Genomic DNA, 12,858 nt, shown 5'->3' with positions numbered 1-12,858 from the left:
ACGTCCTCCTTGGATTTGGTTTGGTTATTACTCAGCCAAAAATTGGAGCTGTTACGTGGCTCTCCAGTAAGTCTGGGTTGCCTCTTTAACTGAGAGCCTTAAGAACAGCCACATGCACAAAGTTACTGTGGCATTTGATTTCCAAATCTTCCTTAAAGTTTCAGGTCTCTTGGGAAAAGGAGCCCTAAGCTCCCTCTACCCATCTCTGGAGTCTGTTCCCTTCCCATGCCACATGCTGCCCTCGTGTCCCCTGCCTTTTGGGAATGTTACTGATGTTTGACCACATCCTTGGACCTCTGTGGGTCCCAACAGCCTCTGGAGCTTCCCTATCTCTTGATGAGAGGAAACTCTCACATCAAGTCTCTGAGTTCTCAAGCAAACCCTGTTGCCTTCAGAAGCCACTGGAGCTAACAACATTTAATAAATAGGGATTTTCTCCTACACAAACAGTTTCACACTCTAATCCCTGCCTGTAAAGATTAACAGAGTGGAGACAGCACAGGGAAACCTTGAGCTGACTGAAGGAAAGAATTTTCTTGGGGATTTGAGCCTTTGCCAAGGAGCTGAAGAGAAAGTCCATGCTGACCTTCTTTGAAGGAGCAGAAATTTTCATTGCATTTTTCAGATGATCTTAAAGAACAGCAGGGAGAGCAGACAGTGCACAGGAGTCCAGATCTTTTATTTGAGCTGATCATAGCAAAAACTGTGTTCTCTCAGTTACTGCTTTTCAAGTAACAAGTGGCTGCAGGGGTGAGAAAGAGGAGAAAGACACTTTATTATAAAAAAAAAAAGGTGGTAACTATGACCTTCAGTTTTTCTTTAGGCCTCAGGTTGTTCTGGGAAGTGCTCTGAGCAAATACAATCCTTAGCATAAATATAAAAAAGCCCCCACCAAACAAAGAAAACCCTTCACTAGCAGCTTGTTGGTCTGTTCTCTTTGGTTTCCCTTTGTTAGTTCTCCTTATCTCCAGACCTGGCTCTGCAGGATGCCTTGTGCTCCATAGCTGTGTTCCCTCTGAGCAGGCTGGAGAACCTGGTAGGGATGCAGGACTTGCTCAGAACCTGCTGAATGTTTTCCCTTAGAAAGAAAGAACATGGTGACCTTTTATGTGAGAAGTCCTCATGCCTCTGGCTTACAGGGGAGTGTCCCTCTGTCCCAGGCAGCATCTCTCCGTCCAAGAGGGCTCTTGGTCTGCCCCTGGTGGGATATGTGTGGCTGAAATCACCTTTCTCTCCTGGTTATTATGGTCTGTAGCAAAGCATTGGCAGCACACCAAGGAAACTACCCAATTTCCTATTCCTTCCTCAGCTGCTGTCGCTGCGCAGTGAACACCTGCAGGCTGCCAAAACAACTGTTGTGAGGGCTAGAAGGGACTAGACTGGGAATCCTTCCATCTCCTGGCTCCCAGCTCTCGGGCTCACACCTCCGCTGGGGCAGCCCAAGGATCCCGCCGGCCCCCTGGGAGGGAGGAAGGGGAAGCACAACCCACCTCCCTCCTGCTTTTCCTGTCGCTCCAGGGAACCATTCCAACACACCTTGTTATGGCTTTAGCTCTTCAGGTCTTGGCTGTGACAGGGAGCCAAGCCTGAGTGGTTCCTGACTCCTCCCTGCACGAGGTTCTCCTGCTGCTCTGTTAGCTTTGCATCTGCCCTGGTCGTGCCTGCACCTCTCACTTTACCTGTCTGTGCTCATGTTTGCTTCACAGGATAGATCACACGAGGAAATTGAATTAATTTTGCATGGGCAGCCAGCAACCAGATATTTTTTAACTTTAACTAAGTTGATTTTACAATGTCAGTAACATATTTCAGCGTGTGGTTGGGGTGGTGATGATATTTATGGTATTTATTTATGGTCACTGCGGTGGCATCCAAGAATAGTCTTCTGGAGGAGCTTGTCAGAGCTGTACAGGCAGGAATGGAGAAACTTCTGTCATGAGTGGGCTTCAGGATGAGGATAAATGCTGCATGATAAGTGATAAGACGTGGAGGGGGGAGATGAACATTCAAATATGCTAAGTTTGCTCTGTGTTTGCATTTGAAAATGATCCTGACTAACTGCAGTTCATTTTCATTCTAACCACACTTAGTTATCTAATTCTTTTGGAATTGCTTCAGTGCATATTGGTCTAGGTCAAACAGAATGTAAAAGAAGGAACTCCAGGCTCCATGAAAATAGAATGATTTTTGGTTAGAAGTAATTTGTGTTCTCAAATGAAAGCAGAATTGGTGATGCTGTACCTAAGCTGTGTTGCAGGCTGGTGTCAGAATTAACACTGCAGTCTTAATTAATACAAAGGCAGAAGAAAACCAGAAAGAAGAAGTATGCCTTAGTCAGTGAAGAAAATGTAGTTTAATTTGTAGGATTTTTTTTTTTTTTTTGGTAGGATGATGGGATGTACAAAAGGGCTGTTCCCACAGGTAGGAGAAAGGAGGAAGCTCTGGGAAAGCAGCAGGGCTGTAGTGGTCAGGAAGGATCAGCAAGGGCTGGCAGAGTGAGTTGCCTCATGATCTGTGGGTATTTAAAAAGCTTTTTAGGGGAATCTGAACCTTAAGACGAGGGAATGAAATTTGGGCCTGTGGTTGGTTGTCACTGCCTGTGTGAAAATGTACATTGTTTCCTACTCCTTGGAAAGTTGGTACAGAAAAAGCAAAAAAGACACTTAAATAGGGATGTGCCTGCAGAATGTGGAGGAGATGCATCCAGAGGAGATGTGGATGGGTTCAGGGCAGGTAGAGTTTGGTCTTTGACGTGGTCGGGTCAGAACTCAGTGTGTTGAGGAAGAACTTCTTCCAGCTTTTGCTCCTTGGAATCTCATCTGTTTGCCCTCTCAACCACTAACATTCCCTGTGTATGTTTTCCTTTCTGCCACCCAGGCTCCAGGAGGACACAGTCCCAAGACTCAGAATGGACTTCTGAGTCCTCCACAGGAGGAGAAGCTCAGCAACAGTCAAACCTCTCTGTATGAAATGCTGCAAGAGAAAGGCCGATGGGGCGGGGTGAGCCTGGATCAGTCAGCTCTCCTCCCTCTGAGGTTCAAAAACATCCGAGAAAAGACAGATGCTCACTTTGTGGATGTGATTAAAGAGGACAGGTAAGGAAAACGGAGCGTAAAATCTTGTAAAGGTGAAAAGGCAGTACCAGGGTCCTGTATCTTTAGTCTTTATTTGTGTGGGTTTTTGTCTAATTACTGTTAACATACAACACGTCCTACATTTTCTGATTTTAGTCTTTATTCTGCTTAAACTGCCGTAGGAATTTGATATCAGAAACATTCTGTTTAGAAATATGCAAAGCCACTTTTTTCATTGCTTCCATGGTGAACAGTCCTCCTTCGGTGGAACCTCGGGAAAGGAAATTGCTCTTTAAATCACCTCTCACGAAGCTCAACTCTATCTCGACAGTCAAACGTCCTCTAAATGCACATAGTTTGTACCTTCCTCTGCAGTTCACGGTGTAACAGAAAATCTGAACCACGAAACTCACATTTTTGTATAGCAAAAGAACAGCAGCTGATAACATTGTGTGACTAACACCTAGAAATCATGCTGGGCTTGGAAACAGAATTAATAGGAGAGAATTCTCATGCAACTGCTACCTCCTTACATATTGTAAAGTTGGTTTCTCGCTCTGTTTCAAACAAAGGAAAATGATTTTGGGCAGAGGAAATGTTGTCCAAAATTCAGTAGTGTGGGATTTTTATAAACACAAAATGATATTTCCCCTGTTATGACAAGTGACTTGACTGGAGCAACTAAACAGATAACTTGAGTTTGTTATTATCTATGGCTATTCTTGTTTTTGTTTTTGTTTCACTGCTTCCACTCAAATCGAGGGTGTTTTGTCTAAATATCCTTGAAACTGCTGTGTGCTTGTGTGGACTCTGGGCTGCTTGGAACAGGGACACATCACCTGAACTGGAAGCATAACTAAGGCAGGGAGAGGTGACAGCAAAGGACAGGAGTCCCTCTCCAATCTCTTATCCAGGTTTTCTCAGTTTACCTTTCTCCTGTGCTCAAATTCAGATAAAGCTTAGGTTCCTTTATTGTTTTTCTCTCTGTGTGTTCTGTCACTGGTGGCTGAGAATTGGTGTTTAGCTGATATTTTCAAATATTAGAAGACAGTCAGATCGGGAAAGTCCAAGTGTTGGCAGAAATCAGCAAGAACAAACAGGATTGTTGTTTAAAATGTAACCAGCACACTGCAAACTTTAACTTATAGAAGTAGATTAATTTATGCCCTCAGTCTGCTGAAGATACTTTACTCAAGCTCTCGTGTTCCTGGTGCTTTCCTCCCGCACTCCCAAAATGGATAATTCTCTCTGATTCGGAAAAAAGGAAGAAGCAGGACTGTGATTTGAGATCAGTCAAAGCCTGGCTCTTTTTTGGTCTCAATTAAATATCATCATTACCATATTAAGTGGGCCATTTCTTGTTGCCACGGAAACTTCTCTGCCGAGTTCAGTTCATGTAAACATAACTTTCCAAAAATAATCTTCTGATTAATTAGCTCTAAGCAAAATGCTTTAAGCCTGCTGGTTTACACTGATCTTTTCAACATCTCTCAATGAGAAATTATATGCAATAAGTCCTTTTAAAAGCGTTCTTGATCCCCTGCTATAAAACATAATTGTTGGTCTTGACGAATCGAGCATCTGTGGGGATCTTTGGATGTGGAATTCGAGGTGGTGTTTTACAGGAATCCCCATTTTCAGTAGGTTTTGTTGCATTGGTCTGACGTTGCTGCAAACCCAGCAGCAGCCAAGTGACTTTCCCTGAGCTCTGGGCAGCAATTTCCACAGGATTCCTATTGACAGAAAGTACTTAACCCAGATATGATGCTAAGGTGCATAAATTCATCCCACAGGCTTCCTGGAGAGCTGGGAAGGGTAAACGTGTCCTCAGGGGATTCAGGAGCCTGGACACTGCATTAGGAAGCTGCCTGGGGCTGGCTGGGAGGAAGTGCTGGACACTGGTGATATTTTTCCTTTTCAGTCTCTTTCTGGAGCTTTAGCTGTGTGCTTGGGAGCTTCTTTACATGCTGAGATTTAACCTTGGAGCTGATACCTCAGCACTGCCTTTAAAAATAATAGTAATGAAGACAGTCTTAGTGTGGCATGTTTGTATTAGTAATTATAGAAGAATACTTTTATGAAAAGTTATCAGTTCTTACAGCTTGTTTCTCTATATTTGACAAACAGGGTATGGTTTGAGCTTTGAGTCTGGCTTTACTACTATCACTATAAAAATACTGTTCATTGTAATCTGCACATTACTGTGTGTATTTTAAAAGAAAACTGTATTGTAAGAGTACAGAATGTTCGAACTTAGTTTCATTGGGAATATCCTCAAAGGATTCTCTGGTTTGGGATTTTTGTTTCCCAGAAAAATTAGGTATTTCTTAGGTTATAAACCTCCTGAAGTACAAGAAACAGGTACTCATGAACTGATCAGGGCAGTAATTCCAGTAATCTCTTTAGAGTTACAGAGCACAGTCCCAGGGATGTATGGAGCTCCCCCAGAACTGGGTTCTGTGCAGCCCTTCATCCCCTCCTTGGGCCAGCTTCCTGTTTAAATACTTTTAAAATTTGTTTGTTTCTTTCATCTCCCACTTCCCAGTGTTGCTTGATCCGGGGAACACACGAATCCCTGTGCTGGGAGGCACAGTGGCCTCCTGGGGAGCACATTATGTACTTGACTGTTTAGTCAAGTAAAGTGGGATCTTCCTCTTTGGGGCAGACGTGGGTTGACACGGAGCTGGATTGGCACTGGGAATGCTGCCTTCTCCCTCCTTCCATCCTGTTGCACCTTCTGTTTCGTGCTGCACTGGCAGCTGGATTGTTCCTCTGACATCATCCAGCACAACATCACCGTCCTCTGTCGAGCTTCCTGGGAGGAAGAAAGGGAATTCAACAATCTTTTAAAAAAAAAAACAACCAAAAGCTTTCAAAGATGCTCTTAGAAACATCTAAGAGAGGGGAGGAACGAAGACAAGGAATAATGACAGACAGAAGGGTGGCTCAGGTGAATGTGTCCTGTTGTTCTTTCAGGGCATCCTGATGTTCTTAATATATTGGCCAAGGCCAAGGTTATAAAGTATCAGCCATATTCATGGTTAGAGTAGTTTGTCTTCTCTGGCATCAGTCTAAGAATTTGTGGTTGGTTGGTCTTGCATTTCAGTTCAGAAAAGTGCTTCCCACATGCCACTGTGTGCTGGGGAGCCTGTACTTCCAGAAAACCCCTCTGCCAAGAGTTCAGCAAAATTAAACAGGAACAAACCCCATAACCAGCCTCCCCCAAAAAGAGGCTCTTTAGCATCTTCCATCTTCTTCATCTGCTGAGAGTTTGACCTCATGTGCATCTCTAAGTCAGGTCCTTTCAGCTCTCTGACACCTGCTCAAGAAAGAAAAAAAAGAGGAGTTGCAGAGCTATCTTTAGGAAACTTCACTCATAAACCTCTTACAGCTAATGCAAAACTCAACTTTCTATTTTTCCTCCAGAGGATCAGAAATATAAACACCACTTTAATAATCGAAGCCTCTTATGTTGTTTATTTTGATTTTTTTCTGCACCTGCCTAAATGTTCGTTCAGGAAGCCTGGCCATGACATGACACGACGTTTCTGCACCTGACACTGGAAGAGAAGGTGAAGGAGGGCAGAAACACCCTCTGGTGGATGCTGCCTCTGGGTCCCTTAGCCCTTCTGAGCTGGTGTCATTATTTGTCACTGGCTTTGTTGATGATTCTGGTCATTTTAAATCATCTGTTTCAACAGTAAATCTGAGCTCTCTGTCTCCTCAGGTTCCATTTCTTTGCAGCCCAGATTCTTAAGGGAGTGTTTTACCAGTTGAGTTACTGAGTCATTTTAGTGTCTGAAATAACAAGAAACTGCTGTTTTCTAAAAGGGACAATGCTTTTTTTCCTCTAACAATTTGTCACCTTTGTCATCCTTGGCTTGCTTTGAGCAATAGAATTCCACCCAAGGCACAAATATCCCGCAGCCACGTGTCTCCTGAGCTTGTGCCTCTGTAGCAGCAATTAACCTTTACTGTTTGCTGGCTTATATTGCAATTATCTGGAGTCATCTGGACTGAGAGCTGTTAAGTTTCTTGAAGGACTTGTTAGTCTCTTCCTGCAAGTATAAAAGTTTGCTCTCTCATTTTTTTGGTGGAATATTTCCTTTGACTGAGTGAGTGTTGTGACTAAGGGGGTACTTTGGTGATCAAGAGCAGAGAAAAGCCAAAGGAACTTCAAAGCCAAGGTCCAGCATCCCTAGAAAGAGCAACCACAGGCTAGGGGGGGTCTGAAAGAGGTACAGCTGAACAAACTAATGTTTATATTGTCTTTTTTTTTTTTAGCCTCATGAAAGATTATTTCTTTAAACCACCTATTAACAAGCTGAGCCTGAACTTCCTGGATCAGGATTTGGAGATGACCTACAGGACAAGCTACCAGGAAGAGGTGTGTTTCTCCTGGCATTGGTTTCCTTCTCTAATCCATCTGAGAAACTTTCTGTCGTTTTCTGGGGTTTTTTTTCAACACATCTCGTTGTAGTTGATGACAACGGTCATGAAATGTCAAATGTGATTTACTACTGGTATTGCTGCCTCTGCAAACAGTCTCCTTTCAGTTTATCACAGAATCACAAGCTGCTCTGGGTTGGAAGGGACCTTAAAGCTCATCTTTTTTTGCCCTCTGCCAAGGGTCTCCCTGGAGCCTTCTCCTCTCCAAGTGAACACCCCCAACTCTCCCAGCCTGTCTCCAGAGCAGGGGAGCTCCAGCCCTCAGAGCATCAACATACCCTCTACCCCAAATCTAGTCTTACATTTGGGCTTTTCTCCATGTTCAGGTTAATGTTTTAAGGCTCTACGTTGGCCAGAGAGCCATGTTGAGATGAAAGTAAAGGACCAAATGCTACTTACCTTCTCATCAAATATCCCAGCTTTGAGAATGGCAGCTTCGAGTTTGATTTTTTTTCAAGTCACAGCCCCATGGTTACCCCTGTGGAACCTAAACCCTTGCTGAACTCAAATGGCCTAATTCCATAAGTGTGCTGCATTCAGAAACCCTGTGGAATTGTAAGGAGCAGTTGTGAGGAACTCGGTACTCTCTTCAGGATTCTGCACCGAGTGTAACAAGTCCTCAATTCCCTCGGGGGCTAATAATATCACAGGCTTTCCATGTCAGTGGATATCCCTGCCTGGCTGATAGGAACTGGCATTTACATAAAGTGACATTAGGTGTCAGTTAGAACTGAGGCTGCATTTTCACCAGGAGCTGAAAAGCTGCTGCCAGAAGAAGGCAGTTGCTCTGCTCTGTCCTTCCTGTTCCTCCTCCTCCCTGTTCCTCCTCCTCCCTGCTCCTCCTAATGGCTCTGGTGCTTACCAGCCTTCCCTGCTGTGAGCAGCTCATTTACTGGCCCAGCATAAAATATTCATGGTTTGTTTTTCTGTCTGGGGCTCTTTCTTTTCCCGTCCCTCTGTTTTCTGCCCTGTGGAACCAGCAGCTCTCAGAGGGGTTGGCAAATGCCAGAGCCAGCCCAAGATAAGCAGCTGGTAGCAGGAAGGGGAATGGGCCCTTCCCTTCCAGCAGTGCAGAACTGTTAGTTTGGTTCATCCAGCTGCAGAATTGCATTGGGATAAATGTGGGTGTTGGTTTCTTTTCTTCCCAGTAGTATGTCCTACATCTGAGGGCAGGTGGGATTTCTGCTTCTGCTGCTCATTGCTTTCAGTTCTGGGCAGTGTTGTCGTGTTCTCCCTGGCAATAGCCCCTGTTTGCTTGTTTTCCAATACTTCCAGGTGAGACCTAACTTAATTTGTTTTACCAAAGGAAAGCCCAGTTGTGTTGCTGTTCAGTCTGTTCACTTTGTTCACTCCATACTCATCCTGCAGCAAAATAGTCTAGTGGTATCTGCATAAAGCTCTTGTAGCAACAATGGGGAGAAACTTCCCCTGGTTTATTTGCAGATATAAAATAAAATTTGCAAACTATACAGAAATAATAAATCAAGTTGTTTCCAATGGAAAGATTGGAAAGAGAAATGAAGTAGTAATAACCAAACATATACAGGTTGACCTATTAATATGGATATGTAGGGAAATCCTAGAAGGAGCACCGATGAGGTCTGTGCACTTTGTTAGTAGTAAGCTATTAATTTGAAAATCATTATATAAATCTCCCTGGAAATGGGAATCTTTACTCTCTAATAGTAACTCTGCAGCACTGGGGCAAAAACCTTTTAAAGCCTTAATATTAGCAGAGTACTGGTCCGAAACAACAACAAAATCTTCTCTTGGAGAGTGAAAAGAGTTGTCAGCACTCCTAGTTCTCTAATTGCCTGGCTGTCAACTGCTGCTGAAAGTAACTTCCAGCACCCCTGAATTCCCCTCTAATTACACAGTGCCAGCTGCATGCTTGGGTTGTGATCCCTCTCCAGAGTCAGCTCTGCTTCCCAGGAGCTTGCTTAGCCTGTTCTTGTTTGGAAGTGAAGGCACTGCTTAGCCCTGTCAGAGCATCTTTAACGCTGTCACCTGGGGATACTGTGCTGCTTCCCTTAATTCAGTTGGTGGGACTTGGTGTGTGAACAGCACTCTGCTACTGTTCAGGTTAAAAGGTGATTTTGGCACTGAAGTGATGCTGGCTGAATTTACTGGGTTGCAGAGAGGTACAAATGAGGGACTAGTTTGTTTCCCAGTATTGCTGAGTGCAGGGAGTGCTCTGAGGAGCAAAGGAAACTTCCCCATTAAACCAGAGCCCTCCAACTGGGTGCCTTCATGTTGACATTGATAACATAATGTCTGTTTTTCTTTGGAATTTGCTTTCTGTGGTCCCTTGGGCAGATATAGACAGTCCCAAAACTGGGCTCACCCAAGTAAGCTGGGATGTAGAGCTCATGATCTAGTTTTCAGCTGGACTGTCCACAGGAGCACAAGCACAGCTGCACAAGCACTGGGCCAGGACAAGATGGGATGGGAATGTGTGGTGAGGGGTTATGGAAGAGCAGGACTTGGTGTCCTAGGTTCTGATCAATTTGGATTACACATTATCTCAGTGGCTGCTTTTAATGGTCTGAAAGGGAGATGTGAACCCTACCACAGGAGCTGTTACTGTGGGGAGGTGTTTGGAGGGTTTTCTTAAAGACCCATCGAGGCTAAAAAGTAAAATCTGTTATTATTTTAAATTGAAATCATTGAAGAAAATGTCTCACAGCTTTGTCTGCTAGTAATTATATTCATGTTTCTTTGCACAGAATAGTCAATTTTCATGTTATTTTATTTCTGTATCATAATAGTGTGTACAAATCACCTCAAGCCTGGGGGCTATGCTGCCAATGCTTTTTTTCAACACAGTCTTCTCAGGGAACTGTGACAGCCATGGCACCACCTCTTCTGCTTCTTGTTTCCAAACATTCCTTACATTGGATTAATGAAGTGGCCAAAACTTCTTTATTCCCCAACTTGTTTTGAGCTGCTGTTTATCACCCAGTTGAATTCAGCAGAGTGGCATTTATTCATGTCCAGCCCTGTATTGCACACAGGTCATGAAGAATGCTCCAGTGAAGACGTTTGCCAGCGCTACCTTCAGCTCTCTCCTGGACGTGTTCCTGTCCACCACAGTCTTCCTCATCCTCTCCATCACCTGTTTCCTGAAGCACGGCATGGTGGCGTCCCCGCCGCCCCCCGCCGCCGTGGCGGTGTTCGTCGTCGCCATCCTGCTGGAAGTGCTGTCCCTCGTCGTCTCCATCAGGTAAATAACCAGTGACAGAGCCTGGGAATAGCAGGGGGAGCTGAGGTGGTGGCTGGCTCGGGAACATTTTGTTTGACAGCCCCCCCAGAACACGCTTGGACGGCCTGTGATGTTTGAAGAGCGGCGTCGGTGCAGCCAAGGCTGGCAGCAGGTCTTGTGCAGAGAGAGCTCTGGCTGCAGGCACTGCAGGAGAACTGTGGCTCTGATGGAGGCCACTTAGGGAAACGGGATCTGCACACCATGCCTGAGCCTCTTACTGTTCCTTGGGATGCCCCATGGGCCTCCCCTCACAGGGCCATCAGAATCCAAACAGGAAACTTTTGTCTGTCCTTCAAACAAACCCACCCAAAAAATTCCTAGCTATCAGTACACCGTTCTGGGGTTAAAGCTGAAATCATGTATCAGAGGTGCAAAGAGCAGTCCTTCTCTCAAAGGAAAAAAAGAAGAAAAATCGCTAAAGTCACATTGCATCTGTCCAGAAATAGTTTCTTTTTAAAGTTCCGTGGATTAATGTTGTAAGAGCTTGTGTTTTCTGTCTGACACGTAACTGGAGGTCAGCATTTCCCTGGATTCAGGGCTGTGGGATAGGCACTGCTGCTGAAGGGAAGGGAGCACTGGTTTGTCACTGCAGAAGGAGTGGTACTTTGCAGTGCCAGCCCCACACAGCAGCAAAGAATCCTCAGTCCCTGAATCCTTGTCCTGCCCCTCAGCCTCTCCTGTGCCCTTGGAGGGGAAGGCTTGGCTGTTTAACAGTGACTCCACATTCCCCATTGGTACCCAGTCACCCACAGGACATGTGTCCTGGGCTTTGAGGACACCTGCAGGCCTCACTCCTGTGGTAACTTCCTCTGGAACGTGGGGTTCCAGGGGTTACTCACACATCCAGGTGTAGCAAGCAGCAGTTGTCTGTGTGTTCAGTGTTCATGCTCTCCTGGGTGTGTTGTCTGATCTGTGCAGATACCCTGTGTAACCTGTAATTAACCCAGATGATGGACCTATTAATAAGTTGTTTGTTTGTGTGTACGTGTGAGAGCAAGTTCACTGTGCCCTCCTCAGCCCCGTTTTCCCTTGACACAGGAGTGTGATAAGGGTGGTGTGTGGAAACCTGTGTCCTCACTTGTAGTTCTGCAGATCTGTCAGGAATGTGTAAGTCAAAATGCTTCTGTAATTACAAGTTGGAAGGAATTCTGCTGCTGTTTCAAGAGAAACAAGAGATTACAGTGTGCACTCTTATTTTGACTTTACAAGGTCAAGGTAAAAATACTGGATTAGTGCTTTAGCCACTGAAGGAAGTTTGTATCTCAATGAGCATATAAATGTATGTGTGTTACATCAAAGCTGGCACAGAGAGTGAAGAGAGGTCATGTGTGAACAGTGGAAATGCTTTTAAAGATAGTATTTCTTAGTGGGGGTATTTGATTGTTGCGATTCAAATCATTTTTAGAAACCCTGGAAATTCAGAAGGTGTTAAGAGCTGTACTGGGAGATGGTTGAACTGCAGGGCTGTCATTGTAGTGTATCCTAAAATGGATTAACTCATGTTCTGTCCTCTCTCTTGCATCAGAAATGCATTTTCCCCTTTGCAGAAGTCTCTGCACGCTGGTTTGGGTGGGGGAGAAGTTGTTTTGGCCCTTCAGTGTGCCCAGGCAGCTCTGCCATCTCACCAACAGCAGGTGGTCTGGGTTTGGTGGCCATGAACTTGTTCAGCTGTGAGCAGCTCAACACCCACTTTGCTGAAGAGCTACTTTCTGCTATCCAGATTATTTGGAGAAAAGTTGTGTTCACTCACTTTTCAGGTGAATTCTTGCTTTGTTTTAGTATTTTTCAATTCACTGGTTTTCCCACTTGTTTTCCCAATGCTACATTACATTTACCTTTCCTTGTTTTGTCCGTTCATAAAAATTATTGCTATAATCTTAGAAATATTTATAGGTAGGTACATAAGGTTTTATTGCAGTCCTGTTCTATAATTGGTGGTTTATGGTTTTCTTAAGGAGAAGGAAAATTGTTGTTTTCAGTCTGTCTATATAGTCAAGAACTGGCAAAGTAGTTTTGCCTTCCTGAGCCGTGTGTGGCTGGGCAGGGGTTTGGCTTCAGTGCAGCACTGTGTGG

At 44.6% G+C, this 12,858-nt stretch overlaps 1 protein-coding gene across 2 annotated transcripts in view; it reads left to right on the top strand.

Moving 5' to 3' along the window:
* Positions 1-12,858, top strand: part of ADCY9 (adenylate cyclase 9) — an 85,305-nt gene that overhangs the window by 53,434 nt on the left and 19,013 nt on the right. For both annotated transcript variants that reach the window (XM_051780074.1, XM_051780083.1), the window contains 3 exons: positions 2,878-3,095; positions 7,359-7,461; positions 10,538-10,746. In XM_051780074.1, coding sequence (XP_051636034.1) covers positions 2,878-3,095; positions 7,359-7,461; positions 10,538-10,746 — 530 coding nt within the window. The remainder of the gene's footprint in view (positions 1-2,877; positions 3,096-7,358; positions 7,462-10,537; positions 10,747-12,858) is intronic.

This window comes from Manacus candei, unplaced genomic scaffold (assembly GCF_025592945.1).
Source record: "Manacus candei isolate 608988 ecotype Guabito, Panama unplaced genomic scaffold, ASM2559294v1 h1tg000002l, whole genome shotgun sequence".
Classification (NCBI taxonomy): domain Eukaryota; kingdom Metazoa; phylum Chordata; class Aves; order Passeriformes; family Pipridae; genus Manacus; species Manacus candei.
The sequence above is the reverse complement of the archived record's forward strand: the minus strand, read 5'-3'. Positions and strand labels throughout refer to the sequence as shown.